The sequence below is a fragment of the Gopherus flavomarginatus genome, chromosome 4 (genome assembly GCF_025201925.1).
Source record: "Gopherus flavomarginatus isolate rGopFla2 chromosome 4, rGopFla2.mat.asm, whole genome shotgun sequence".
NCBI lineage: Eukaryota > Metazoa > Chordata > Testudines > Testudinidae > Gopherus > Gopherus flavomarginatus.
The window spans coordinates 217,633,072-217,650,080 of record NC_066620.1 but is presented as its reverse complement, the minus strand read 5'-3'; the positions used below and the strand labels follow the sequence as shown (position 1 = coordinate 217,650,080).

General features: G+C 50.2%; 1 protein-coding gene across 1 annotated transcript in view; it reads right to left on the bottom strand.

The window, feature by feature from the left end:
• The window catches only part of NRBP1 (nuclear receptor binding protein 1), a 79,040-nt gene extending 72,626 nt beyond the window's left edge, over positions 1 to 6,414 (bottom strand). The window contains exons 1-2 of the mRNA XM_050951108.1: positions 6,310 to 6,414; positions 4,067 to 4,303 (exon numbers count right to left, since the gene is read on the bottom strand). Coding sequence (XP_050807065.1) covers positions 4,067 to 4,282 — 216 coding nt within the window. The 5' untranslated portion in view covers positions 4,283 to 4,303; positions 6,310 to 6,414. The remainder of the gene's footprint in view (positions 1 to 4,066; positions 4,304 to 6,309) is intronic.
• Between the last annotated feature and the right edge of the window lie 10,595 nt (positions 6,415 to 17,009).

The following is a 17,009-nucleotide window of genomic DNA, read 5'->3' as shown; positions in this document are numbered from 1 at the left end:
CATTTCACTGATTCAAAGTGTTGTCATTTAATAACCTGCATAAAGAACTGTAAGTTCTTAGAAAGAATTTGGGTTGGTCTCTGGCATATAGAATTTTCCCAGCTCTCTAGCTATCAATGTGGGATGTCACTATAAAAAACTTGTTTCCATTCACTCACCGCTTTCTGAAAAAAAATCTTCCTTGGGCCCAGTCAAGGGATATATATTTATGGGGAAGAATCGCTGAGAAACAAGGAAGTGGGAGGAAAACTACTGGAGAAGACAGCTGTGCAGCATTTTAAGATTTCTGTCCTCACTTGTGACTCAACCTATTTACTTTGCACCTACAAAGCCCTTGTAGGGGGTTGTCCTGTTGCAAACTGGTAGGAGAGTGAAGTAGAAAAAAAAAACAAACCCCACCATTTCTGAACATGTTCCCTTGGTACCCAATAAAGTGTACAGTAAAAAAGATAAGCACTTAATAGCTATTGTCATTCTATTAGCAAACCTTAGTGAAAACCCGCCTTCCTCTTGGTGACTTGCCAGGCCCCCAATGTTCTCCAGCTGCTACGTATTGTCTCACTAGATTACAATTATACAGAATTTGGCAGCAGATTTTAAAGAAACCGAGGCTATTACATACACCAATCTACACTAAAAGAATGTTATTTAGGTCGCAAAGTCAATGATTCAAAAGAGAGGAAATGCCACAATGAAGGTTGCCTGTGCAACTTGAATTTTGTTCCCCTATGCATATACATCATGATGTAGTACAATGATCACACTCTATTTTGTTTCACAGGTATCTGCCTCTAAGTGCACAGGATGGAGGATACTCAGGGAATGAATCAGTGTGTAATGACTAGAGTGTTTTCAACAGGATCACTACATCACTAATGCCAAAATTAGGCCATGGTGTAGTGAAAAGAGTTTGTCTACACAGAGAAATTAGCTGAAAAGTTGTTCCACAATAGCTCCTTCTGTGAACACTATCGGAATCAAAGTCACTTTAATTCCAGAATAATTAATACACTTCCATAGCAATTTTTCTGGAATAAAATGACTTATTCCAGAACAGCATCCACACAAGGAGCTATTTGTGAACAGTTTACTCTGCTACAGCTAGTCCAGTCAATTTTCCCATATAGGCAAGCCTTAAGGAAGGCTTTTCTGCAGAAAGAGAAAGGCTGACCACATGGTAAGGGACCTCAAGAGGTCATCTAGTCCAACCCCCTGCTCAAAGCAGGACCAATTCCCAACTAAATCATCCCAGCCAGGGCTTTGTGAAGCCTGACCTTAAAAACCTCTAAGGAAGGAGATTCCACCACCTCCCTAGGTAACCCATTCCAGTGCTTCACCACCCTCCTAGTGAAAACATTTTTCCTAATATCCAACTTGAGACCATTACTCCTTGTTCTGTCATCTGCTACCACTGAGAACAGTCTAGATCCATCCTCTTTGGAACTCCCTTTCAGGTAGTTGAAAGCAGCTATCAAATCCCCCCTCATTCTTCTCTTCCGCAGACTAAACAATCCCAGTTCCCTCAGCCTCTCTTCATAAGTCACGTGCTCCAGCTCCCTAATCATTTTTGTTGCCCTTCACTGGACTCTCTCCAATTCTTCCACATCCCTCTTGTAGTGTGGGGCCCAAAACTGGACACAGTACTCCAGATGAGGCCTCAGCAATGTCGAATAGAGGGGAATGATCATGTCCCTCAATCTGCTTGCAGTGCCCCTATTTATACAGCCCAAAATGCTGTTAGCCTTCTTGGCAACAAGGGCACACTTTTGACTCATAACCAGCTTCTCATCCACTGTAACCCCTAGGTCCTTATCTGCAGAACTGCTTCCTAGTCATTCGGTCCCTAGTTTGTAACAGTGAATGGGATTCTTCCGTCCTACGTGCAGGACTCTGCACTTGTCCTTGTTGAACCTCATCAGGTTTCTTTTGGCCCAATCCTCTAATTTGTCTAGGCCCCTCTGTATCCTATCCCTACCCTCCAGCATATTTACCACTCCTCCCAGTTTAGTGTCATCTGCAAACTTGCTGAGAGTGCAGTCCACGCCATCAAACCCACACACTTCCTATGTGACCATTGGGCAAGCCCAGCCAAAATTTGCATAGATAGCCACTAGCTATGTGTTCCTTATTTTCTGGGTACCTCACTTGAGACACATGGAGCATGACTTTCAGAAGTGCTAAGCACTCATAACTTCAGTTGAAATCAAAGGGAACTGCAGACGCTCAGCATCTCTAGCAGGAAGGCAGTTTGATCTGGAGGAAGGAGGAGTCCGGGGGCCATGAGTTCTAATCCTGGCTCAGCCCCTTTGCATGTATTAGCAGGTCAATATAAAGACTATGAGCAAGCCTTGGGTTCACCTTGACCTTCTAACTGTCTTGTCTTCCCTAAGAAGTTACCTGATAACACCTGACATGAAGTGTGCACTTTTTTTTCCTAGTAAAGCCAAGCTCTGAAAGGGGAGGATGGGGTGTGTCTTGCATGATACTCAAGATAATATTTATTTTAGCAGACCGCATCAGGGAGCAAATCCCAGACCCAAGGACTCCTCACAGACAAGTCCTGTCACCTACCTGGAAGTCAGCTCTGATAACAGACAACTAGGACTGCATGAAATACACGGGCCACAATGGAGAATGGAAGGAAGCTGGAGTCTGTGACAGCCCACTGGGGGCTTTATAAATGGCAAACAAAACCTTGCTATGCACCAGGAGCTTTGTGCAGAGCAAGCAGCATGAGAGTCAAGTTCACATGGCATACCCCTACTTAAAAGGCAGTATTTTGCACTGGCTGAAGTTCCAAGTCAAGCCCAAAGCACAGCCACAAGAGTCCAGCCAGCAGCTGATGGAGGGATGGGTGATTGTGGTAACCTCCACAACAGAGAACGCCTTAAATCACCAGACAAAGAAAGCAAAACACAAATTGGCCAACACTCTCTACATATCCAACAACAAAAGGCTTGATGAGACGTATGCACTGATGCCACAAATACCATCCTTCACTTCTCTGTTGCCCATTTTCTGTGCAGAAATAAACTGCACCAGCTGTAACCCAACATGGATAAAAAGAGAAATAACCCCTAACACACAGGTAGGCCCCTGGACTCGACATTCCAGAAACTGAAGAAAATCATTTTCAAATGGGGCTTGTGAATTCTCTCTTTTGCCACTGTCCAAAGGGGATTAGGTAGAAGAAAACTCCACCACCATGTGGAGTTCTATTCAGTAGCACTCAGGTACATTCAATGTGTTGTCTCACTCTCTTACACAAACAGGGGTAAAACAAACTACTATCTGGAAATGACGACAGGGTGAGAGACAGAAGGATGCAAAGGAACCAACGGGAGAAAGCTACTTTGAGAGAGGTCGGGCACAATTCAGCTCAGGAAGGGAACCAGGTTCTTTGACTGGACCACTCACTAATAAAAAGAACTGATGGCACCAATCTGTCCTGCTCACTTTGACGTAGTCAAATGACAATCACAGGACAAGATGCCCTGGGCTACTCAGATTAGTTCACATCTATCCAGATCACAGAACAGTTCTTCATACCGAGGTTGAGCTTCCTCATACCATCATTCTTCTTCCTGGGGAATTGTAACTCTCCACCAGCCCCAAACACTGGCTATACTCAAAAGAAAGTACAGAATTTCACCAGTTCACATAGGCCCCCCATCTCCGACTCTCATCACATCCCCTATTTTCCGTGTCCTGTGTCTCCCCACACACACCCCGCAATAAAGGCCACTAAAACATAACATAAGAACGGCCATACCGGGTCAGACCAAAGGCCACTCTAGCCCGGTATCCTGTCTTTCAAGAGTCGTCAATGACAGGTGCCCCAGAGGGAACAAACATAGCAGGTAATCATCAAGTGATCCATCCCATCACCCTCTCCCAGCTTCTGGCAAACAGAGGCTAGGGACACCATCCCTGCCCATCCTGGCTAATAGCCACTGATGGATCTATCTCCCATTAACTTATTTAGTTCTTTTTTGAACCCTGTTACAGTCTTGGCCTTCACAACATTACAAGTTCCCTGCCCTTTGCTTATTTGTTGGGCACTGACCTCTTCACGTCTCTTTTGCCACCGTCCACAAGGAGATTCTTCAAGGATTTCAGACTCATCTTCACTCTCCTCCTCTTCCTCCTCCTCCTGGGGTGCTGCCTGAGCTGCAGAAGTCGCTGGTGGAGACACGGAGGTCATTCCTGGCCCAGATGATGTGGATTCTGGCTTTGTGTCTGAACCACTGCTGGGAACCTGCTTGGCTTCTCCTTCGGACATGATGGGATGCAATTCTAGTACCTGGAAACCATGACAAAGCTCACATACCATCTCTAGTCAAGCACCCCATCCAGTACTAGGGAAAGTGGGGCGAATCTTCCTCAAGGACAGCCACTCTCCAGCTCAGGGCAGCTCACTCAGGAAGAAGAGTTTCACTTGATTCTTCTAAGACTTAGCAAAGCAGCACTTAGTATCTGACCACTGCTGATGTGCTTTGGGCCCAACCAGTGAGCTCACCCCACATGTTCCTAAGGTACTGCAGCCACCCTAGCTGTTTGGGGAGAACATTCTTTCTGTGAGATCTGATCCACTAGAAGGCAAAGCATTGTGTTTGTTTCCTAGTTCCCTACAGATAAACCTGAGTCAATCACTGTGGGGGACCTTCTGTCTCTCTCACTTATTTGGCAGGCCTTGTTTTCTGGGAAGGCTAAAGAACTAGTGCTTGGTTAAGGGGGAGAAATCTTGCTGCTCAGGTAGGCAGAGATGCATTTTTCTGAGCATTACCAGATGTACAAAGTGTGAGCACTGCACATTGGCACAAGTTGGCCAACAACAACATGGGACACTCTCTGAGATTTCACAGAATCATTTCAATCCAGCAGATCCCTAGACCAGGAAGTCCGAGGGAAGAGACAGATTTTGGGCCAGGTCTGCTATGGGGAAATGTAGCTAGTTCATACAAGCACCGGCAAGGCGGTGAGCACCAGACAGGGTCTACTCAACAAGTGCCCAAGCTCAGTCTTAGCTAACAGGGGCAGACCCCACTCACCAGTCTCCCCTGCCCCCTACTCATTTAAGCACCAGTTCCAAGTAATGTGACATCTCTGTCCCACCAGGCAAAGGGGAAAAACAGATTAGAGCCAGGAAACAGCTGCCCTGAGATATCAAACAGAGGTCCCAGCCCAGGACACCCCCCGAGGTCTCAGGCCACCCACCAAGGCCTCGGGCCCTCACCACTCGGCTTCCTTAGGCCCTCATTAGCCCCTCCAGGCACTTCCCCCACCGCCCATCCGCCGACCCTCACAGGGCCCAGCCCCGTGCACCCCTCCCACCCACACTCATACTCTCACCATCCCCCACAGGCCCAGGCCCATCCAGCCCCCACACCCCCCGGACTCTCACCGCCCCCCCCGGGGCCCGGGCCCGTCCAGCCCCCCCCCGGACTCTCACCGCCCCCCCCGGGGCCCGGGCCCGTCCAGCCCCCCCCCCGGACTCTCACCGCCCCCCCCGGGGCCCGGGCCCGTCCAGCCCCCCCCCGGACTCTCACCGCCCCCCCCGGGGCCCGGGCCCGTCCAGCCCCCCCCCCGGACTCTCACCGCCCCCCCCGGGGCCCGGGCCCGTCCAGCCCCCCCCCCCGGACTCTCACCGCCCCCCCCGGGGCCCGGGCCCGTCCAGCCCCCCCCCCCCGGACTCTCACCGCCCCCCCCGGGGCCCGGGCCCGTCCAGCCCCCCCCCCCGGACTCTCACCGCCCCCCCCGGGGCCCGGGCCCGTCCAGCCCCCCCCCCGGACTCTCACCGCCCCCCCCGGGGCCCGGGCCCGTCCAGCCCCCCCCCCCGGACTCTCACCGCCCCCCCCGGGGCCCGGGCCCGTCCAGCCCCCCCCCCCCGGACTCTCACCGCCCCCCCCGGGGCCCGGGCCCGTCCAGCCCCCCCCCCCCGGACTCTCACCGCCCCCCCCGGGGCCCGGGCCCGTCCAGCCCCCCCCCCCGGACTCTCACCGCCCCCCCCGGGGCCCGGGGCCCGGGGCCCGGGCCCGTCCAGCCCCCCCCCCCCCCGGACTCTCACCGCCCCCCCCGGGGCCCGGGGCCCGGGCCCGTCCAGCCCCCCCCCCCCCGGACTCTCACCGCCCCCCCCGGGGCCCGGGCCCGTCCAGCCCCCCCGGACTCTCGCCGGGCCCGTCCAGCCCCCCCGGACTCTCGCCGGGCCCGTCCAGCCCCCCCGCCCCACAGGCCCTCAGCGCCCGCCCGCGGGAGGGAGGGAGCGAGATGCGCTCGGCGCGGCCCCAGGCCCCGCGCGGCCGCACTCACCGGGCTGGGCCCGGCGCCTCGCGCTCTCGCCGCCGCTCTGGGCTGCTCCCTACGTCGCCGACAGCCACGGCACTAACCGCAGCGCGGCGCAACGCCCCCTGCTGGCGGCCGGGCCAATGACACGCTCCCGGCCCGCCGCCGCCGCCTCCCGATTGGAGGGCACCCGGGTAGAGCCCGCCCCTTCAGCCGGGCAGGTACAGCGCGGGGGCGGGGCCTCTGGAACGCTCCAACCTGCGGCCCTGGCTGGGGCGGGGCAGCCCAGGGCCACGGGGATGGGCGCAGCCCGCCCTGCCACCCAGCTGAGCAAGGCCCTGTCCATCCAGGCTCCAGGCCCGAGGCCACGGGGATGGGCGCAGCCCGCCCTGCCGCCCAGCTGAGCAAGGCCCTGTCCATCCAGGCTCCAGGCCTGGGGTCAGGGGGATGGGCGCAGCCCTCCCTGCCGCCCAGCTGAGCGAGGCCCGTCCATCCAGGCTCCAGGCCCGAGGCCACGGGGATGGGCGCAGCCCACCCTGCCGCCCAGCTGAGCAAGGCCCTGTCCATCCAGGCTCCAGGCCTGGGGTCAGGGGGATGGGCGCAGCCCGCCCTGCCGCCCAGCTGAGCGAGGCCCGTCCATCCAGGCTCCAGGCCCGAGGCCACGGGGATGGGCGCAGCCCGCCCTGCCACCCAGCTGAGCAAGGCCCTGTCCATCCAGGCTCCAGGCCTGGGGTCAGGGGGATGGGCGCAGCCCGCCCTGCCGCCCAGCTGAGCGAGGCCCGTCCATCCAGGCTCCAGGCCTGGGGTCAGGGGGATGGGCGCAGCCCGCCCTGCCGCCCAGCTGAGCGAGGCCCGTCCATCCAGGCTCCAGGCCTGGGGTCAGGGGGATGGGCGCAGCCCGCCCTCCCGCCCAGCTGAATGAGGCCCATCCATCCAGGCTTCAGGCGGGAGGCCAGGGGGATGGGCCCAGCCCGCCCAGCTGAACGATGCCCATCCATCCAGGCACCAGGCATACTGCCAGGGGGATGGGCACAGCCCACCCTCACACCCGCTGAATGATGCCCGTCCATCCAGGCACCAGGCGTGTGGGCCAGGGGGATGGGCGCAGCCTGCCCTTCCGCCCCACTGAATGAGGCCCGTCCATCCAGGCACCAGGTCTGGGGTCAGGGGGATGGGTGCAGTCCGCCCTCCCGCCCAGCTGAACGAGGCCCATCCATCCAGGCTTCAGGCGGGTGGCCAGGGGGATGGGCACAGCCTGCCCTCCCGCCCACTGAATGAGGCCCGTCCATCCAGGCACCAGGTCTGGGGTCAGGGGGATGGGTGCAGTCCGCCCTCCCGCCCAGCTGAACGAGGCCTGTCCATCCAGGCTTCAGGCGGGTGGCCAGGGGGATGGGCACAGCCTGCCCTCCCGCCCGCTGAACGACGCCCATCCATCCAGGCCCGAGGCCACGGGGATGGGTGCAGCCCTTCCATCCAGGCTCCAGGCGTGTGGCCCAGGGCCAGGGGGATGGGTGCGGTCTGGCCTCCAGTCCAGCTGAACGACACCTGTCCATCCAGGCACCAGGCGTGCGGCCTGGGGCCCTTGCGGGAAATCAGCTGAATATGGGCCAGGCTGCAGCCAAAGGGGCTAACGCCAGCCAGGGGTACAGGGAGCTTCCTGTAGGCGCAGCTAGGTGATTTCCCCTCTGTATCTGGCACTGGTGCCACCGCCGCTGGACTGCTGTGACTAGTTCAGGTGTCCAGTACCCCTCCAGTCAGATATTGATCAACTGGAGAGGGGTCAGAGCGGAGCCACGAGAAAGCCTGCCTTATCGTGCTCAGTCTACTTGACTGGACAAAGAGAAGGCTACCTTGATCACAGTCCATAAGTACTGACACAGGGAACAAATACTTGGTAACGGGTTCTTCAGTCTGGAAGAAAAAGCTCTAACACAATCAAGTGGCTGGAAGTTTAAACTAGAGAAATTCATACTAGAAATAAGGTAACAGTGAGAGTAATTAACCACTGGAACAATTCACCAAGAGTCATGGTAGATTCTCTATCACTGGAAATTTTTCAATCAAGATGGAAAGGTTTTATAAAAGATTTGCTCTAGGAAAAACTGTGGGACATTCTCTGTTTTTTACAGGAAGTCAGATTAGATGATCACAATGGTCCCTCGTGGCTTTAGAATCTATTAATCTCATTCTGGCTGTTCAGGAGAACATGCTCCCCTTCCCTACAGTAGGCTGGGAAAGACCTTGCATTCGCTACCTGGATTCTACTGTCTCCTCCCTTCTGCTCTCTGGAGCCCCTGCCTGGGTGTTGGAGTTGTTATTTATGCAGAGTATTAACATGACACTAATTTAAACATAAATTCCTTTATTAAATCCAAAGGTCAAATGGTGTTTATGCAACTGAGCTAACCATGCCTAAAAAGCCTAAATAAATTGCAGCGTACCACAGCCAAACAGAAAAAAAGCATTTGACCAAGGTACTTACAAATGGGCTAAAGCCAGGGGTCCTTAGACTCATTGGTCAGCTCCAACTTGGTCAGGCAATTATTAGCAATGAACCCTTTAAGAGTTTATTTTTATATGCTTAACATAAAGTCATGTCACTACCAATTATTGGACCTTAGGTAAGATCAGGTGATGCAGTTGTTTATATAGCCAAGTATTTACTGCAATTAACCATGTTTTATTTCTATTACTTTAGCTCAAACGTTAAAAAAGAGAACGCTTGTATTTCAAAGGGTTACTATCAATTTAACACAACAATCTCATGATCTCCTTTTTGGTCACATGCTTTGGGCCTATTGGTCATGCCAATATCACAACTCAATTTAAAAACATAGTTCATCCAAATCTAATGTGGGCCTGCATTCCTGCACTGGGCTGGACTATCCTGGTAACAGTTATCTACATCACAGCGTAGCTTTCATCGCTACAGTGTCAGTGAATCTCTAGTTCCATTTTTAAAAATCAATCTTTTTAAACCTCATGGTTACAAAATTAACACTGTCTATCCCAAAATGACTTTCCTACTTCCCCAGGTGACAAGAGTGTGTCCCCCTACACAGTTGTTGAAACCCCCAACTCCTTTCAACAACTTCTAGAATGCTGAAATACAAACAGTCTAGTGTGGTTACTGTTCCAATATAACAAAAGCCAACACTATTCTATTATTCCCCTACTACTCTTCTATGGGTTCTCTGGTGAGTCACTACACGAGAGAATTCAGGGCTGGCAGTGCAAGTGTAACACGAACAGACCCTGGTTGTCGGCGGGCAGGATCAAACCTGGGGCCTATAGAACTGAATGCATGAGCCTTTACCGCATGAGCTAAAAGCCAGCTGTCTTGGGGCCACTAGATGGGACAGAACACCACACCCAGGAGGTGTGTTGTGTGGGTTACATACTTGCCCTAGCTGAGGAAGCACATCCTGAGCTTCAGAGACTTCCCAATTTAAATCCCGGATGAGCCCCACTTGTAACGCCAACAGACCCCAGGCATTGGCAGGCAGGATTGAACCAGGAACCTCTGGAGCTTAGTGCATGAGCCTTTGCTGCCTGAGCTAAAAGCCATATAGCTGTTGGTTAAGGCTGCAGAGCAGACTGATTAATCTCTCTCCGTCTTCCCACAGTGGCCAGTGCCAGGTACCCCAGAGGGAATGAACAGAACAGGTAATCATTGAGTGATTCATCCCCCGTTGCCCATTCCCAGCTTGGGACAGACACCACGGCTAAGGACACCATCCCTGCCCATTCTGGCTAATAGCTAAGGCCATGATTATGTCACAGAGGTCAGGAAGTCACAGAATCCATGACTTCCACCAACCTCTGTGACACTGAGGGCCCCCAAAGCTGACCAGCCATAATGTAGTGTGGAAAAATGCCACCTGACTGAATTTGCTACTTAGGGTGTACTGAGCATGCTCAGTAACATCTGCTGAAGCCCGCAGCTGGGGATCCCTGCAGCCCCCAGCTGTTGCAGGCAGGGGAGGGGCAGAGTGCTGGACCCTCCTCCCTCCTCATTTTGTCAGGGATGTTTTTTAGTAAAAATCAGGGATAAGTCACGGCTCACATGATTTTTTGTTTCTTGCCTGTGACCTCTCCCTGAATTTTACTAAAAATATCCATGACAAATTCATAGCCTTACTAATAGCCATCGGTGGGCCTATCCTCCATGAACATATCTAGTTATTTTTTGAATCCTGTTCTAATCTTAGCCTTCACAACATCCTCTGGCAAAGAGTTCCACGGGTTGACTGTGTGTTGTGTGAAGAAATACATCCTTTTGTTTGTTCTGAACCTGCTGCCTATTCATTTCATTTGGTGACCCCTAATTCTTGTGTTATGAGAAGGAGTAAATAACACTTCCTTATTTACTTCCTCCACACCAGTCATGATTTTATAGACCTCTATCATATCCCCCCTTAGTCATCTCTTTTCCATGCTGAAAAGTCCCAGTCTTATTAATCTTTCCTCATGGAAGCTGTTCCATACCCCCTTATCATTTTTGTTGCCCATTTCTGTACCTTTTCCAATTCCAATATATCTTTTTTGGGATGGTGTGACCACATCTGCATGCAGTATTCAAGATGTGGGCATATCATGGATGTATATAAAGGCAGTATGATATTTTGTCTTATTATCTGTCCCGTTCTTAATGATTCCCAATATCTGTTAACTTTTTTGACTCCTGCTGCCCACTGAGTGGAAGTTTTCAGAGAACTATCCACAATGATTCCAAGATCCCTTTCCTGAGTCAACATCATCATCATGCTCCTATTATCTCTCTGGCGTTTAGGGCGGTGGCAAAGCTCCGTCACTCCTGTCTGTTTCTGGCAAGTCTTTCAATAGTTTCCCAGCTGTGCCCCAGGTTTTTCAGATCGGCTTCTACAGCTCTTTGCCATGTTGTTTTTGGGCAGCCTCATTTTCTCTTGCCTTAAGGTGTCCCTCTTATTGCTACTCTGGTGATGGAATCAGCTTCCATCCAAAGCACATGACAGATCCATCTCCAGCACCTCCTGGCAATGATGGCGCTCAGATCCTCTTGGCTGCACTGTGTCAATAGACCTTGGTTTGAGATTGTTCTGGACCAAAAGATACAGAGGATTTTTCTGAGACAGATTGTATGGAATGAAGACAGTTTGGACATGTCAGACTTTCTCATTCCCCAGCTTTCTGCACTATAAAGTAGTGTTGAAAGTACTCAGCTCTGATAAATCTTGAATTTGGTTTTGGTGTTGTATTTTGATGATTTCCAGACTGTATTTAAGCTCCTGAAGTTGTTCCTGGCTTTATTGATTCTGTTCTGGATGTCCTGGCTTGTTCCACCATCCTGGCTGATGGTGCTGCCCAAGTATGTGAATGTTTCTACATTGGTGAGAACATGATCCTCTATCCATACTGGTGATGGTGATGCAATGTTAAAGGTCATGATATCTGTCTGATTGTGGCTGATTTTCAGTCCAATTTGCTGGTTGAATGCGTTGAGTCAAGTTGTTTTTTCTTGAATATTGTGTTGGGTATGTGATACGAGAGAGACGACATCTGCAAAGTCCAGATCTTCAAGGGATGAGAAGAGTGTCCATTTAATGCCTCTTGGCATCTCTTCTGTTGTACGCTGCATCACCCAGTCGATGGCAATATTGAAGAGGACTGCAGACACGAAACACCCCTGACGTACTCCTGTTTTGACTTCAAAACTGAGCACACTGTGATCAACACTGCATGTAAAGTTGAAATGGAAGCTTTTGATGACATTGATTATACAGAAAGGAATTCCATATGCTTGCAGAATGCATCATAGGCTGGTGCTGTGAATGCTATCAAAAGCCATCTCAAGGTCTATGAAGTTTATGTAGAGTTACCATTGCCATTCTAAGCACTGTTCTATTATGTTTCGTAGAGTGAAGATCTGGTCTGTGCATCCACGTCCTTTCTGAAAACCAGCTTGCTCTTTTCTGAGAAAGCTGATGTAAGCAGAGTCAGGATGAGCTCTACCCTGACATCTGGTGGTAAACTGTGGTGAGTTGTGGAAAAGAACTTCAGGGGCTGGTCTTGTTTGCATAGGCACACCCACCCTGCCTAGCATGAGCCCACAGCAGCCCAAATGGTCACTTTGGCTGCTGTGGGATCCCCAGTTTCTCTGTTATTGGGGCAGGAAGAATAAAGTGTTGTTACTCTGATTATGTGAGTCAAGGCCAGTGGAACTGTTTTGACAGAGGGACTCACCATGAGCTAAGTAGCACTCGCTAGACAACGGACATGGGTTCCAAAACCCAGTGAATGGAGAGAGGTTGTAGGCAGGTATCACTATTTGATGATATGCCACCCCCCACCCCTTTTGAGGGTCTGAAATAGCAATTGCACCTTCTCCTCTCTCCACTGTTGAATAGCAGAGCTAATTTTGATTCTATTAAGAGTCTAGTTACAGGCTGCTGTGCTGAATTTACTTTGGGCCAATGGTGCACCAGCACTGGGGCTCTCCTACTACAAGCAGAACTCACTGAGCGCTGAGATCACTGAGTGCCGTGTTAAATAGTGGGGGAGCCTGAAGATATATTGCTAAGCAGCTGGCAGAGTGGAGCAGTTTGTGGGACGGTTGGAGTGGCTCAGACAGCTGATGGAGTGGAGCAGCTTGTGGTGAAGGCTGCAGCAGAAACCCACAGAGGGGCGGGGCACTTGGCCTTGGACCATGTAAGGTGCCCATTAACACCCTGCATGCCCCTTTCTCCCCCCCATTTTCCCCCGGGCTGGGGGTGTAAAACTCTGCAGATAAACTTTTGAACTCTGGGTCTGCACTGACCAGGGACAGAGACTTTTGGGTTGTTGGACTTTTGGGTGATCTTTTGAGGGTGTTGGACTTAAGACCCTGAGGGAAAAAGGATACTGCCAAACTTACTTGTGTGGGGGGCTCTTTTGCTCATGCTTTGTGTTATGAATCCTGTTTGTGGTGTTTCCTCAACATAATACTGCATTGTTTCCCTCCTTTATTAAAAGGATTTTGCTACACTCAGACTCTGTGCTTGCGAGAGGGGAAGTATTGCCTCTTAGAGGCACCCGGGGGGTGGTATGTAATTATCCCAGGTCATTGGGTGGGGGCTCGAGCTGGTTTTGCATTGCGTTATTGAAACAGAACCCCTAGATACTGAACCCGGCCCTTGTTGCTGCCAACTCAGAGGGCAGAAGGGTTACACTATGAACTGCCTCTGATATATGCTGAACTATGATCTTACACAATACTTTGCTTGGCACAGATAAAAGTGTGATGCCACGCCAGTTATTACAATCACTGAGAGTTCCTTTCTTTGATGTCTTCATTACAACCCCATTGGTCCACTCATTTGGCACTTTTTCCCTTTCCCAGACTAATGTAAATAGAGGGGCCAGGATAGATACTGCTAATTTAGGATTTACCTTGAACAATTCTGCATTCAAGTTACCCTTGTCAGGAGCTTTCCCATTTTGTAAGGATCTGATGGCTTGAATGATCTCTTCCTTAGCTGGGGTGTCTGTGCTGATACCAAGATCTTCTGGTTGTTTTCTTCCTCTTTAGGTGGCTCCTTGATCAGCAGTTCTTTGAAATGCTCTGCCCAGCACATTTCTTGTTCTTTTTCAGTTGTTAGTAGGTGTCCTTGTTCGTTCCCAATGAGACTGTTTGTTGGTATCTGCCATTTACCACAGATAAGCCATGTCATTTTGTGGACAGTTCCTTGTTCAACATGAGCAGCTGCATCCTCTGCTTGTGTTGCCAGATTATCAATATAATGCCGTTTGTCCCCTCTCACAAGGTGTTTGACCCCCCCGTGTGCCTTGCTCTACTGCTCGTGGTATCTGTCCTTTAGCTTCTGGGATTTTGTGTTTAAAACTTTTCTCTTCAGGGCTCGTCTGGCTTCTGTGGGGTTCTACATGCTGGGTGTAATCCATTCCTTCCTTCTCTTCCGCCTGTAGCCTAGAGAGGCTTCACTGCTCTGTTTATAAATTGCTGCTACTTTGCCCCACTTGTTGATCTCCTCATCTGCATTCCCCACCTCGTCATCAAGGTCTGCAAGTGCCTGAAACCCGTTCTTTAACTGCAGCGAAGGCTTCTGTATTTCAAGGGACTTTAGCTTGTCACTATCATAACGTCTATGGCCCTTATTTGATGGACCCACACTTCTCAGTTTTAGCTTGATGGAGGCTGTCACAAGGTGGTGGTTGCTGCCAACATCTGCATTCCTTCTCGCTTTCACATCTCTCAGTGAGCGTCACCATTTGCTATTGATCATGATATTGTCAATCTGGTTCTTATCTCTGCCACTTGGAGAACACCATGTCAGCTTGTGAATGTCACTATGTTTATATAAGGTTCCACTGATGACTAGGTCATTCATATTATAGAAATCAACAAGCCTTTCTCTATTTTCATTCATGGTGCCACACCCATGTCTTCCCACTGCTCTGTCGTTGTTTGTGTTGTCCTTACAAACTCTGGCATTCATGTCTCTCATAACAATAGTTAGGTCATGATGTGGTACTCTCTCTAACTTTGCCTGTAGTGTAAGGTAGAATTTGTCCTTCACTTCATCACTGTCATTTGTCGGAGCATAGCGCTGACTCAGCCTGGCTCTCATAAATCCACTTTCTTGAGTGGTAACAGCTAATTTAGACCCCATAATTTGTATAGTTGGGATTATGTTTTCCAATGTGCATTACTGTGCACTTACCAACATTTATCAGTTTTCTAGTATATTTTCTATATGGAAAATACTCTGTGACAATGTATGGTTGGTCACAGCTGTTGAGGATTCAGAAGGACTTCACCCAAGAATTTACTTAGACCATTGGGCCTGCTCCTTCCTAGAAAATACTCCAAGGAGAAGGAGGCAGATGGTATCCACAGCTGTATCTTGTGCAACCCCCTGCAATGGAAACCCAAGGGTCCTCCTACCCTCCCACTTCACCATGACCTCTACTGTATCAATTTCCATGCCCACATGTATAGGGAAGAGGAGGATCAGTCCTACAGGAAAGAATATGCGGCGGGGGGGGGGAATAATTGAGGATCAAGAAGAAAATGAAGAGATGTGATCAACTCTTTAACACACACAAAACGTTAATTGTGTTAAACACAGTTACAAGCTCATAAATATGTCCCTCTTGGGACTTTTGTAGAACTGATGAATGAAATTGTTTTTAATTGTTCACTTTATTAATGTAACTTCTGTTCACCATTCACATTCGCCTACATTGTAACTTCTGTTCACTGTTTGCCATCCACTACACTTGTCTATATTGTAACTTCTGTTCACTGTTTGCCCTATTGTAATTCAAACCTCATTTTAAAACGCTCACTCCATTTTGCAAAAGCTTCCTCCAACCTTCACTTTTGCAAACCCTGCTGTAATCTTATTAGTTTAGGTTAGATGTGTGACTGAGGTGTATGGATGATGGAATCAACCTCCAGCCCCAGTTTGTCCTGATGAAACAGAGTTCAAACACCAACGGCTGAAGATGCAGACAAGAGCCCTAACAAAGTAAGAAGAGTCCACCCTAAAAAGAAAAGGTGCAATAGAAGGAAGATCAAAGCCAGGTTCGAGGCTGAAAGTCGCCTGCAATTGACGGGTGATCAATCACCAAACCCAGAGGCAGCCTGACACAGCAAGACCTATAGATTCTGGATTCAAACTAAAGCCTACAAAAAAGATGGGTGAGATGGAATACTTGGAATGGTAACATTCTGCTGCCAAAATGGAAGGGCATCGGTGCATGCCCAATAGAGATCCAGCTTGTCCTTGTGCCCAGCTTTCCTGGCCAGTTAGCCGCCACAAGCTACGAATCCAAGCTGTAAAATCAAGCCACGAACTCAAGCTATGTTCAGGACTGGTAACTATGCAGCAGCTGCAGAACATCTGATGGATGTGTGTATGTGTGAATGTGTGTGTGTGTAGGTATTAGGTATAATGTGTGTGTATAAGGATTAAGATATTAGTTATTGGTCATAAATCAAATTATCATAATAAATGTGGCATCTTTGTCTTACCCCCTGAAAAGATCTTGTGCAGTTTTGTCTGTACAACACTTTTCCAGCTTAGCAATTGCTGGAGGTGCCAATGAGGTGGAGCCATTTGAAAGCAAATGAAGGCTGGGATCCTGCCCTTGACAGTGTCCGGTTGCTTCAGTGGTACCAAGAGACTTTTACACTTTAGTCTTTCATCTTAAATGTGACATGCTGATCAAACACATTGAGTGTGTGCCATTTCCTGATGTATGAAAGTCTGCAAAGGTTCAGGGACCACATAAAAGCTTTCCTCTTTCCATGAGAAATCTCTGACTCATCAGGTCTCCAGTCCGCACTTTGGCGGGTCTCTCTGGTTTGGGAAGTTTATCAGACTTTCACTGAAGCCCTGTGCCAGGGCTTTCTCCGAATGGCTGGAATTAATCAGGTATCAACCAAACACAGTTTTTCTCTGGATTTTGAACTGCACCCTCTCCAGTATATTTATTCCCAGTAGCACCCACAAAATGCTGGGAATTTTCCAAACATGCAGAAAGCTGCAAGTCCTGTGCTGCCTGGATGAGCTCACGCTCAGAGGGCTCATAGGGAGACTGGGAGCCAAGTTGCCTTACTACGCTGTAAAAGGTATGGATTCTGCTGCTGCGGGCAGGATTGCCTCCTGACCCTCAAGCTAGTCAGGTCAAGTGTCTCTATAGCAGGCCCCAAGCCGCAACTGAGCCAGCTCTCCCACCACCACAGC